Consider the following 12,651-nt stretch of genomic DNA (forward strand, 5'->3'; position numbering starts at 1 on the left):
CTGAGACGTTGCGGTGTTGCCGCTTTAAGTATACGCAATGGCTAGGCTCCGATGTGATGCTTTGTAGCGGTTCAGACACCTCGCAAAATCAAAACAACGCAACCAAGCGTCTGCGATACGGCAAAGGTTTGTTTCTTTTACTTAATAATACACATGTTTTAAGAGTGTTTATGTTCATGCTTTCGGAGCTTTCCTCAAACGTTACCTGCTTAGATATTTAATGCGCACTAAAATTGTCTAATTGATGCCGTCGTATTGTTATTATGTGAATAAAGAAAATGTTAATTTGTCGTTTAAAGCACATTTACGTTCGAGATGAATGCTTTGCGCCATTAGCATTGTTTTCTTCCATTCATCAGATTGAAGAGCAGATGAGAATAGTTCTTATCTTTAGGGCTGCATCGGATATATGTGGGTATTTTGTTTCCGTCCATATTGTTGGCGATGAGTGAAATGGTGCGCTTACAGTGAAGCACCCCCGAAAAAACGTAGAATTACATTTCCTGCTCTTTTTATATTTGAGCTATTAATTATTGATAATGACACAGGTACAAAAGAGTGTTTTTAAGTTATTTTAATATTTTTTAAGAATCTCTGTCTAAGGAGAGATGCTCATCTTGTCCTTTTTCAGACACATGCCTTTATGTACAGTGTTAATACAGCCTTATTAAAAGAAGAAAAAAATATTTGGATCTTATGCTTTGGACAGAGCTTTCCCTCACACTGTTAAAATGCAGATCATAGAAATAATAATACACATGAACATTTACGTATTGTGAAAACCAGGTGAAGCAAAGAATAGTCTGGCATGGTTCTTTAGGGAACACTGGCTTATTTGTGTGTGTGAGCCGAAGACAGATGGGCCGTGACTTTTTCTGGCACCAGGGAGCAGATGGAGAGCATGGCTGCATGGGATGTGGGCTGGGACATACCGGGGTGTCATTAGCACAGGAGACTGAGGAATATGGGAATGAGAGGATGTGGGGGGCTCAGGAGCTTCCGTGATAAATTCACCACATCCCTATTTTATAAAGCACTGCAGGGGGCACTGCACACATTTTCTCAGATTGCAAAGCTTGAATTCACACCTGACCAAAATGCACTGGAGCAGGTCTGAGTATTAATGAATTTGGATTGTGAGGTTGAGCATCTCCTGCTGTTTGGATGAATGCTTTTGGAGAGATGCCGGGGAGGTCAAATAACTCACATCATGAGTTAAGGGTGACAAAGGAATAGGTTTTAATATTTTGATGTTGAATTTTTAACCTGAACTAAACACATACTATTTAGGGTTGTTTAAAATATTTTTTTTAATCTTTAGAGTACTTAAATTTGATAGGATTCATTATTTACAATGTCCAGTGATGAGCAATTTACGTTCCTACATTTTTTAATGGCAGAATGGGCCTGAAGCTTTTGTGTGGGTTAATAAAAGCAAGCAAATTGAGCCCTGTGGGTTTCTGTGATTAAAGATGGTGGAACAACTGGTTGGACAAACAGAAATCAGAGTGTTTAAACTGCTTAAAGCATAGAGCACGCTGTCATTTATAAAAGTCAGTAAAGAATGTGGAGAAAAGTCGGTGAAAATAATGTGACATTTTCTCAGTTCCATTTCCATGACCTGACACTTCCCACTATAGCAGCATCACTTTCAGCCCTGTCATTTTGTGAAAGCTCAAGAGTGTGAGAATGAGCCAGTGGCATGTAAAGTCTGACCACTCCAGCCTGCTGGGACTGATCTCAGTAACGCAACGTAAATGCAACATCATCGAACATCCCACGCAATGCCATTGTGTCTATCTAAAATGTCTTATTTAATGCAAAGGACATTACAAATATTTAGAATAGGCTTGACGAACATTTGAATGTTCTATTTAAGAATGTGTCTGTCCAAGGTTAAAACATTCGACACCATACTAGCGTTGCAATTATCCAGAAACAATTGTAGCAACCCTAACTTCAAAGACATTCCATTTTAAGGAATTTAGCTTTAATTCCAAGAAGCCATATTGTAATTCAGTTGCTTTACCCCTTTAAGGGTCGTACCATTTATTCAGTAATAGTCTATATAAACATGGGAGAAAAGCATTGCCATGGCAACCACATTCGTCATACAATGTATGTGGAAATGGTTAGTATTACTGTTTCAAGGAACTTTCTTTTCTTTTTTCTTTCTTTTAATGTTCCCGTGGTAGGATCCATCCCCCCTTTAAGAGTGTTCACAAGTAATTTACTGCCCTCTATGTACTGCATGAGAACAGTAATTACATAATACATCCTGTTTTGTAATATGATCGACAGAGCAGCTTTTGTTCATAAAACATGGACCTGGACATAACAGATGTCCAGGTTAATACAATAATAAGAAGTTTGCTCAGTTATTATAGGTGTAAACGTGTTTGTGTGTGTGTGTCAGGATAAACTCCTCTGATCCTTACGGCTTTATAGGATTACTGTACCTACATACTAGGACATTGTTAACACAGTTATTCAAGAGGAATGTTTTGTCTACAGAAACATCGTTTTATTATTATTTCATATAAGAGAGAATGTAGGCTACAGTCGCCCATTATCAGAACCCGACACAAATAGGGGCTTTAATTATTTCGAAGGGTTGTGTCAGTGAGGGTTGCTATTTAGCACATAAATAAATATGGCAACATTAAATGCTGATTAGAGTTTAAATTGTAGGACAAGACTGAGATTGCAGAGAGATCCAAGAGACACGAAACTAGAGCTGACTGTAGGCGATCAGTTACCAGGGACAACAGTCAATTGTACATTGTCCAATCGGAATCAAGTATTCCAAGAAGCATGTAGCAAATAAATCTAAAATATGTCACGATTTTGCTCAGTACTCCTCTTAGTCCCTCCCTTGTTCTCCTACCTCCCCTGTGAATCCAGTTTCTAGTGCACCTGCTCCCTGTCATTGTTGTTTCGTTAAGGGGACAGGGCTGAATCTATTCCCCCCAAACATCATTCTTTTTCTCCTTGCCCTCACATCACACACAAAGGCTGGATTTCTCATTTACATTGTATACATAGTCATAGCAACCACAGCTTAACACTCAATGCCCCCCCCCCCCAGTCTTTCCTCTGTTTTCTGCAGGAGCCCAGAAATAATATCTTGTTTTACATTAGTTTTCATTCCCATCTTTAATTTATTTACTTTAACCTCTTGCACTCTTTACAATAATGGTTGTGTTGAATATTAATGTTATTAATCACTCTCTCTTAATGCTTAAGTTGCAGATTTCAAACACCATGCCTGTGGCAGCCAACGGCACAGAGCATGGTAAGAGTTCTTATACAATATGAAACACACAAATGTAATGAATATCTCCACGAATGTCTAGATAAAAAGGTTCAATGCTTTAACAGCAATTTTTTTGTTTTGTTTTACTCTTTAAATACTATCTTTCCTGGCATTTGAATGCGCAAATACAACTTGAAGTTTATTTTCCTGATAGATGTAACCACTGTGGGTTTGAAGAGGTATTGAAATATTGTGATATATTGTATACAGCCTCTCAAAGCGACATTGCCCCAACCAATGCTGTTAGTTTGGAGCCGGATAATCTGTGATTATCTTTGTCATTGTGACAATTCCAATGGCTCAAAAACATTGCATATTTGTGTATATTTTAAATCCTTATGCATATGGATGTGTTTTAGTACAGCAAACTGATGTTGCATTGTTTAAATCATTCCAAGAATTCGCAGTGCAAAAATAACAGAAAAGACTTATAATCGATATGAAGGTCAATATCATTTGCACATAATTGGAATTTGCCCCAGATAGTTATATTAAGGTGCTTTAATTTAACACAACCTTGTGATTTAACACTATAATGTAGTTTAACAAATTTCAGTATTGCTTAATGCCTGCGTGCGTGCGTGTGCATAGAAGAGAGGCAGATGTTTGACCAGGTCTCTTTCTGTCATCCAGCAGTGCCTCAGGCGCTGGACACTCTGAGTGACAGCACAAGCTCCACCACTGCCAATGACCTGGACCTCATCTTCCTCAAGGGCATCATGGAGAGCCCAGTGGTCAGTATACCACAGACATCTGAGAGAATCACTCTGCACTTAATTCAATGATTCATTTATGGCATTCATATGCTGACATTGTGATATAGGAGTATGTGATGCATACCATGAACTTTTTAAGGGTTTAACATTTTTTTTAATGTTTGTGTACACATTACACATAGACATGCACCTATTTATAGCATCTCCTAAAGCCAAGTGCACACTACCCAACTGTAGGTTTGTATTTTAGTGCTAGGTGCTGCCACAGTCTGTTTGTAAAGAACTTACTTTTGCAAAAAACTCCCAGAGCGCAGAGAGTCTGGAGCAGACACGGCTAGAGGCCGTAAGGGACAATAATGTGGAGCTGGTACAGGACATCCTGAGGGAGCTGAGTCCCTTTACACACCACAGCAACACGGCTGCTGAGCTCACTCGCATTCTAAACCAGCCACACTTCCAGGTACACAGCCGTGTCTCCACAAATGTGTCAAATGACATGGAAATCATTTGATTATAACCGGAATGCTTTGGTCTCGTCGATAAGTCACTGCTGGATACCCACGACTCTGTTGCTGCTCAGACGTGTGAGACTCCGCCCCCTAGCCCCTGTGCTTTTATGGAGCCGCCCATTAACAGCATCCCGGTGCAAGCTGATTCCATCCGCATGGTGGGCATTCGCAAAGTAGCTGGAGAGCACTTGGTAAGATCATGCAAAAAAGGGTCTTACGGTTTTGGTAAAATACTGCTGATTTATGACCATGGCTTTGCTGCTGTTTAAGGGTGTGACCTTCCGTATCGAGAATGGAGAGCTTGTGATTGCCCGTATCCTCCACGGGGGCATGATTGATCAGCAGGGCCTGCTTCACGTGGGCGACATCATCAAAGAGGTGAATGGAAAAGAGGTTGGTGATGACCCGCGTGTGCTGCAGGAGATGCTACAGGAGGCCAGCGGAAGCGTGGTGCTCAAAATCCTGCCTAGCTACCAGGAGCCAAATCCACCCAGACAGGTACCGTCCACTGCTGAATACACTACTAGTCAGGATACTTCTGTGTGTTGGGCGGCAATGGCCCCATTTACACCTGGTGTTAACATCCATCTTGTCTGACCCGGTCACAAGGGGGGCGGCATTAAATAATACAGGTGTAATCAGGGCTCAAAGGACACACAGACTAATGTGTCATGTGACCTATATACCCACACATGTCAAAAGCAGTATTATAGGTCTACAGGTTAGGGAAGATTTTAAAATGGTGATTGTTCCCCACACTGTATAGTGCACATCATCATACCGAATTTCCTCTTGTTTTCCTCTGCTGGTTGTCATGGATACCAGAATGAGGAATGGAGTGATCCCAGCCGTTAAACCCAGATATGCTTCACTGAGAGCCGACAGGATCGTGAGCTGAAACTCAAAAGTGTTTCTCCACTATAAGCTTTTTACTATTTAACATTTTTCATTATAGAAATTGATCAAAATCTTATATTACAAAAAATGCCACTACTATACATCCCAGATCTTACTAGCACTATGAATAAAAGAGAGTTTTAATGTTTATTAAACGAAGTTTGGGAGGATCATGGTCATCCAACAAATCAGTGAAAAGAATCCCATGACAGTTTTGCAGCAACCCTCCTCCATCCTATCACTTCACTCTTGGCTGGTCTATCTATCCAAATTGAGGAGGGTGGAGTACTCTGGGTTCGGGCTAAAATTCGAAGCTCAGAGCGCTCCTCGCAGACATCAATTTATATAAGCAATACATTTAGGTGTTTTGCAAAATTTGCTGCTTCTTTATTTGTTGATTACTTTTTTTCACGTTTCTATGGTATACTGGAAAACAATAAAAAGCACATCTTAAGTTTTAAAGGTGTTTATTGGCAAAAACAAGCCTTGTTTTTTTCACAACCTAGGTCATTCTGGTTCTAGCATGCTGGTTATTAAATTAATAATAACAATAATAATAAATTGAATTTATATAGCGCTTTTCAAGAACTCAAAGTCGCTTTACAAAAAAAAAGGGACATAGGGCTATGGGTAGGCAGAGGCAAAGAGATGGGTCTTAAGGCGGGAGTGGAAGATGGCAAGTGTCTCAGAAGTGCGTATGTCAGGGCGGAGGGAGTTCCAGAGCCTGGGAGCTGCCCTAGAGAATGCTCTGTCCCCAAAACTGCAGAGTTTAGACTTTTGAATGGAGAGGAGACTAGCTGAGGTGGATCTGAAGGACCGTGAGGGTTGGTACAAGGAGAGGAGGTCAGTGAGATATGTGGGGGCCAGATGGTGGAGGGCTTTGTAGGTGAGGACCAGGATTTTGTAGGTGATCCGGTGGGAGATGGGAAGCCAGTGCAGTTGTTTAAGGACTGGAGTGATGTGATGCCAAGATTTGTAGCGGGTGATGAGTCGGGCGGCTGAATTCTGGACCAGTTGGAGTCGGTTGATGTGGGTGGAGCTGATGCCGAGGAGAAGTGAGTTGCAGTAGTCCAGTCGGGAGGAGATAAAGGCATGAATGAGTCTTTCGGCAGCTGGGAGTGTGAGAGAGGGTCTGATTTTGGCGATGTTGCGGAGGTGAAAGAAGGAGGTTTTAACGACTTGGCGGATGTGAGGCTGAAGGGAGAGGGTGGAGTCAAAAATCACACCAAGGTTGCGGGCCTGTGGAGATGGGAAGACAATGGTGCCGTCGATGGTGAGAGTGGGGTTATTGGTTTTGCTGAGTGTGGATTTGGAGCCTATGAGGAGGAATTCAGTTTTATCACTGTTGAGTTTGAGAAAGTTGTGTTGTAACCAAGTTTTAACAGCTGATAGACAGGAATTAATGTGGGAGAGGGGAGGATTGTGGGGGGATTTGGTGCTGAGATAGATCTGGATGTCATCAGCATAGCAGTGGAAGTCCAGGCTGAAGTGGCGGAGTATCTGACCAAGAGGGAGGATGTAGATGAGGAAGAGGAGGGGGCCTAGTACAGAGCCTTGGGGAACGCCTTGGGTGACTGTGACTGTGGTAGAGGTGTGGTTATGGAGAGAGATGAAGTGGGATCTGTTGGATAGGTAGGAATGGAGCCAGCTGAGCGCAGAACCTTCGATGCCGAGGTCTTTGAGTCTGGTGAGCAGGATTTTATGGCTCACGGTATCGAAGGCTCCACTCAGGTCGAGTAGGATGAGGATGTTGAGGGAACCGGTGTCAGCCGAGGTGAGGAGGTCGTTGAGGACTTTGAGGAGGGCGGTTTCTGTGCTGTGGTAGGTGCGAAAGCCCAATTGGAGGGGTTCCAGTTGGTTGTTGGCATGAAGATGGGTTTGTAGTTGTGCAGCAACTATACGTTCCAGGGTTTTAGACAGAAAGGGGAGATTGGAAATTGGGCGGTAATTGTTAAGGGAGGAGGGATCGAGACCAGGTTTTTTAAGGATTGGGGTGACAGCAGCAGTTTTGAAGGCAGAGGGTACAATTCCATGGGACAGTGAGGAGTTGAAGAGTTTAGTGAGGTAGGGGCACAGCACGGGGAGGCAGGACTTCAGGAGTAGAGTAGGTAGGGGGTCAAGGGAGCAGGTTGTGGGTTTGGAAGAGCAGATGAGTTTTGAGATTTCTGGGGGAGTTACCGGGTCAAACTGGGAGAGACGGCAGTGAGGAGGGGGGGTTGGGAAGTCGGCAGGGACGGGAAGAAGAGGGGTTGTGGTGGGTGGTGGGGTAGATCCTGGGAGGTAAGATTCAGGGGATAGGGATTGGTAAATGTTGTGAATTTTATCAGCAAAAAAGTGAAGGAATGAGTTACAGAGATCAGGAGTAGAGGTAGAGAGGGTGTCGGTCCGAGGCTTAATGAGATTGTTCAATGTGGAGAAAAGGGTTCTGGGGTTTTGGCAAGGGTCGGTGAGCATGGTGGAAAGGTAGGCGGATTTGGCAGCAGTGAGGGCATCTTTGTAGGCAGTGAGATGGAGTTTGTAGGCTTCATGATGGACTGTGAGGGATGAGTTCTTTGTCAGACGTTCCAGTTGGCGGCCAGTTTGCTTCATTTTCCGTAGCGCAGATGTGTACCAGGGTGAAGAGGAGTTAAATGTGACAGTTTTTGTTTTGAGGGGGGCCAGGGTATTGAGGGAGGTAGACAAAGTGGAGTTGAGGTGGTTTGTGATGTCGTCGGGGGAGCTGAGGGTTGAGTCCAGGTGGAGAGTGGCGGAGAGCTGGTGTGGATTGATTGATTTGAGGTTGCGGAAGGTGATTTCTCTGCGGAGTCGGGGGCGCGGGGTTGGAGAAGGGATGGTGAAACGTATTAGTTTGTGATCGGAGAGGGGAAAGAGGCATGGTTGGTCGAGAACTTCTGAACTTCTGCGCAAAATCCTGACTGATGGGAATCCTTTCTTGCTTTATTAGTGCTCTGAGATTATCACAATTTGTGTGCTTCTGCTTGTCCACTCACTTTTTGAGGATTGAACACAGGTTCTCTATATGGGATTGACATATCTTTTTTGCAATTATTTAAAATGCATCGGATCACTGCGAATGAAGACCACAGCAGCTTAAGCACAAACTTTGCAAAACACAACATTGATGTCACTGCCAATTCTTTTGGCCAGGACTGTATTTTATGTGTTATATAATTGTTTTTCATACAATCTCTATATCTGTTTCTGCTATCTTTTTGTATATGTATGCTGCTTTGCAACGATACAAAAGTGTATAAAAAAATCATTTTGAATTTGAGTCCCAATATTAATTCTGCTATACAGAAACTGACTGAACCAATCAGATTTTTCTTGTTTGTTTTGAATAAATAGTAGTCATATTTTAACCTACTAAATTGTTCACAGTAACCAGTTTTAAAGTAAACGGTACTTATTTTATACATACACATTTCAATCGTGAATGAAAAAATCTGAATGAATGTAACCTGTAAATCCTTTCATCCACAGGTTTTTGTGAAGTGCCATTTTGATTATGATCCAGCCAATGACAACCTCATACCTTGCAAAGAGGCGGGAATGCAGTTCTCAAGTGGAGACATTCTGCAAATTGTTAACCAGGAAGATGTGAACTGGTGGCAGGTTGGTCTGCCTAGAACAATGACGATATCTCCTTCATGTGCTAAAATTACATTTCATATTGTAGTCAGTTTTAATTTATTTTAAGGTAATTTAGATTGTAAAGGTTCTACAGTAAAGCTGTGCATTAGAGTTGTATATCTGTACCCACAGGCAAGTCACGTAGAGGGAGGCAGCGCTGGCCTGATTCCCAGTCAACTTTTGGAAGAAAAGAGGAAAGCTTTTGTAAAAAGAGATGTCGAGCTTTCACCAGCAGGTGGGCTTTAATGAGAATATATATTTGTGAGCACAATTGCCAAATAAAATATTTAACCAGTCCCCATCTGTTATTTGTCCGTCACACAATTACATAATATTGGTGTGTCAGCCATGTCAGTATGCCTAAAATAAAAGAGAAAGGGTTTGATAATGTCCTACAGTGTACACATTTCTGCATAATAATCTGAAAGTTACACAATTGATCTTTGTGGTTAGTTCAACATTATAGAATGGTTGATTTGTGTATACTGCCCCCTAGTGGGTTTCATGTGTCTCCACTGTTCTTATATGTTTGTAGTCTTTTCATATGATCAGACATTCATATTGTCGCTGTCCTAAAACGTTGTATGTTTAAATACACTGTACTTTTTAAATGATTACATATCAAACTCTTTTCAATACTTTTTATTGGTCAGATATTTGCAAAACCCAGGGAGAAACATAAAGGGTGACTTATAATTATGATTTATGACAAAAAGTAAAAATCACAAAAAAATGGAAATACAAGGTTTCAGAAGGGCAGCAGCGATATTTAAGATATATATTTTTAAAGTACTAACACAATAAATAACAATGTAATATTGTAAAAAATTGTGACTATATCCAACAGTCAATCTTTGTACTGGACTTGTCGGCAAGAAAAAGAAGACAATTATGTATCTGACTACAAAAAATGCAGGTTAGGTTCAAAAGAACATATCATCACATGAATAAGTTTATTGTGTCTTTTTAAACCCATCTAACTGTTAATTTTCTCTTTTGTTGCCTCACACTGTCATTCTCTGACAGAGTTTGACAGACATGAGTTACCCATCTATGAGGAGGTGGCAAAAGTCCCTCCATTTCGCAGGAAGACGCTGGTTCTGATCGGGGCACCTGGAGTGGGCAGGCGAAGCCTGAAGAATAAACTGCTTGTGTCAGATCCTCAGCACTACGGCACCACCATTCCCTGTAAGTAGTTTTGTGTAGTACTTCATGGCGAGAGAATACACACACACACACACACACAATCCATATGACCTTATGGAACTGTTCACAGATACATCTAGGAAGCCTAAATCTACAGAAAGAGAGAATATGATGTATGCCTTCACATCTCGGAATAAGATTGAAGCTGATATCAAAGCTGGCCGGTACCTTGAACATGGGGAATTTGATGGCAACCTCTATGGCACCAAGATCGAGTCCATCCATGATGTAATAGAGGCCGGACGCATCTGCATCCTGGACGTCAATCCACAGGTATGAACAGTCTGACTGCCCACAGGATAATGTAAAGTTAGATTTCAAGTTTGTTGACTCCAGATTATTTTGATATAGGCACTAAAGGTCCTCAGGACATCAGAGTTTCTACCATACGTGGTGTTCATCAAAGCTCCTGAGTTTGAAGTCCTGAAGGCCATGAATAGATCTGGGATTGAAGCAGAAGTTGTGACCAAACACCTTACAGTGAGTAACAGCTATGTTATATCGTACACAAACTTCATAATGGATGAAGATATGGTGGACCGAATGCAATTACCTTTTTTTGCCTGTACTAAAGATGTGCGTCCTGCTTCTGTCAACAGGACCCAGAGCTGAAGAGGACAGTGGACGAGAGTGCCAAGATTCAAAGAGTGTATGAACATTACTTTGACCTCACTATAGTAAATGATGACTTCGAGGAGGCTTACAGAAACCTCAAGACGGCGTTGGAGAAACTGAAAGGAGCTCAACAGTGGGTACCAGTTGGGTGGGTCTTTTAGGGGGTGATGGAGGAGAAACTGTTGGATGTTGATGTGACGCCATTGTTACTCAGATTATATCATTAACCTTGTGCCAATATGTTACTAGTCTGAGAGATCTGTGTCCTGTATGAGTTCATATGTGACTATGCATGGCTACCACCTACACTTTACACAAATCCTGAGAACTTGCAGTTCAACAACATAATGCCACAATTTACACAGTTTTGGCGTTTAGTTTGGTGTATAAACATTCAACACATTTTTTAAATTACATATTGTTTAAAATTCCATGCATACACAGAAAACCCTATATCGTCACTGCTGGACTGGTCTCAATTTATCATGATTTTTAGAGCTTTGCAAATATTTAACCAACCAAAAGTATTAAAAAGAGCTTGTCAACTTTGGAAACACAGTATTTATTACCTACAAAATGCAGTGTTTCTGTCCGACAGTGCCAATATTTTTTTTCCGACAGTGCCAATGAGTTTTGTATACAAATTTGCAAGGTGGGAGATAATTAAACAGTGTTTGATTTCTGAATTCTATTTTAATATAAGACTCGGCCACATGAGCTCTGTACAGTTGTTCTTTTACATGCCTCATACAACACTATTTTGGTAAATATATTTAAATTTGAATAATCCGACATATAATTGGACACTCGGAATACATTGATATGAACATTAGCAGATAATGCATCGAAGTAAAATGTTTATACACGGGTGCTCATTCAGTCATATAGTTTTTCGATGGTTTGTAGAGCACCACAAGTTTTGTCAACTTTATATATATTTGCATATCCATATAGGCTACAATTACATGGCAATAATTTTCATAAAATGAGACCAAACATTGTTTTTACACCTTATTTAGAAATGAAAATGTGAAATGAAGGCAAGAACAGTGTTGAAGCATGACATTTAAGACCTGTTTAAAGTAAAATGTAATCACTGCATGTATCTGTGTATTTAACATGTGTGTTTTTCTTACAGACCCGCTCTACTTTTTTATTATAAATAAGCTTTCATTTATAAAATTATAAAAATGCCAATAACGTTTGTCTTAAATACTGGCAGCTATTGTTTATTGGTTTATATTGTTTATATTTATGTGTAAGGTGTTTGAATTCTGAATTTAAGTTTTGATATTACATTTTCTACATCGATAATGTTATAAGTCATGTTTCACTTGAAAATCACTGTATGGTTACAAGAACAATCGTAAATGCCTAATGTCTAAAATAAAATGTTTGGGGAAATAAAGTGCTGATGAGTGAGTAAGTGATGCATGAATTAGATATGGAAGAACAATTCTTCTGATTTCTGATTCCATACAGAAAATAATCATGCAGAATCAAATCTGCCCTGAATCAGTGAATTATATTTGAAAACAATGACAAATGAAATAGTCGGCCATACATTGTTTTGTCTGATTTAAATTACCAATCCCATTATGATATGTGTTAATGTCACTGATTGCTGCAGTTGTTAAACATGGACATTACTAAAATAGAGCTGTAATCTCCAAGGTCCAAATGCACTTCTCTATATAGCCAGAGCATCAGTAAGACAGGGTAAGTGCTCACTTACCTTGTCCACTTATTCTGGTAGTTC

At 40.7% G+C, this 12,651-nt stretch overlaps 1 protein-coding gene across 1 annotated transcript; it reads left to right on the forward strand.

Moving 5' to 3' along the window:
• The first annotated feature begins 4 nt into the window (after nt 1-4).
• On the forward strand, nt 5-12,315 carry mpp2a (MAGUK p55 scaffold protein 2a). The gene is made up of 13 exons (XM_079455845.1): nt 5-126; nt 3,247-3,295; nt 3,950-4,050; nt 4,340-4,492; nt 4,577-4,732; nt 4,812-5,039; nt 8,922-9,053; nt 9,204-9,306; nt 9,919-9,987; nt 10,098-10,259; nt 10,348-10,550; nt 10,629-10,757; nt 10,877-12,315. The coding sequence occupies exons 2-13, from the start codon at nt 3,265-3,267 to the stop codon at nt 11,051-11,053; spliced, it is 1,644 nt and encodes a 547-aa protein (XP_079311971.1). The 5' UTR covers nt 5-126; nt 3,247-3,264; the 3' UTR covers nt 11,054-12,315.
• The last annotated feature ends 336 nt before the right edge of the window (nt 12,316-12,651 follow it).

This window comes from Barbatula barbatula (genome assembly GCF_947034865.1).
Source record: "Barbatula barbatula genome assembly, chromosome: 5".
Classification (NCBI taxonomy): domain Eukaryota; kingdom Metazoa; phylum Chordata; class Actinopteri; order Cypriniformes; family Nemacheilidae; genus Barbatula; species Barbatula barbatula.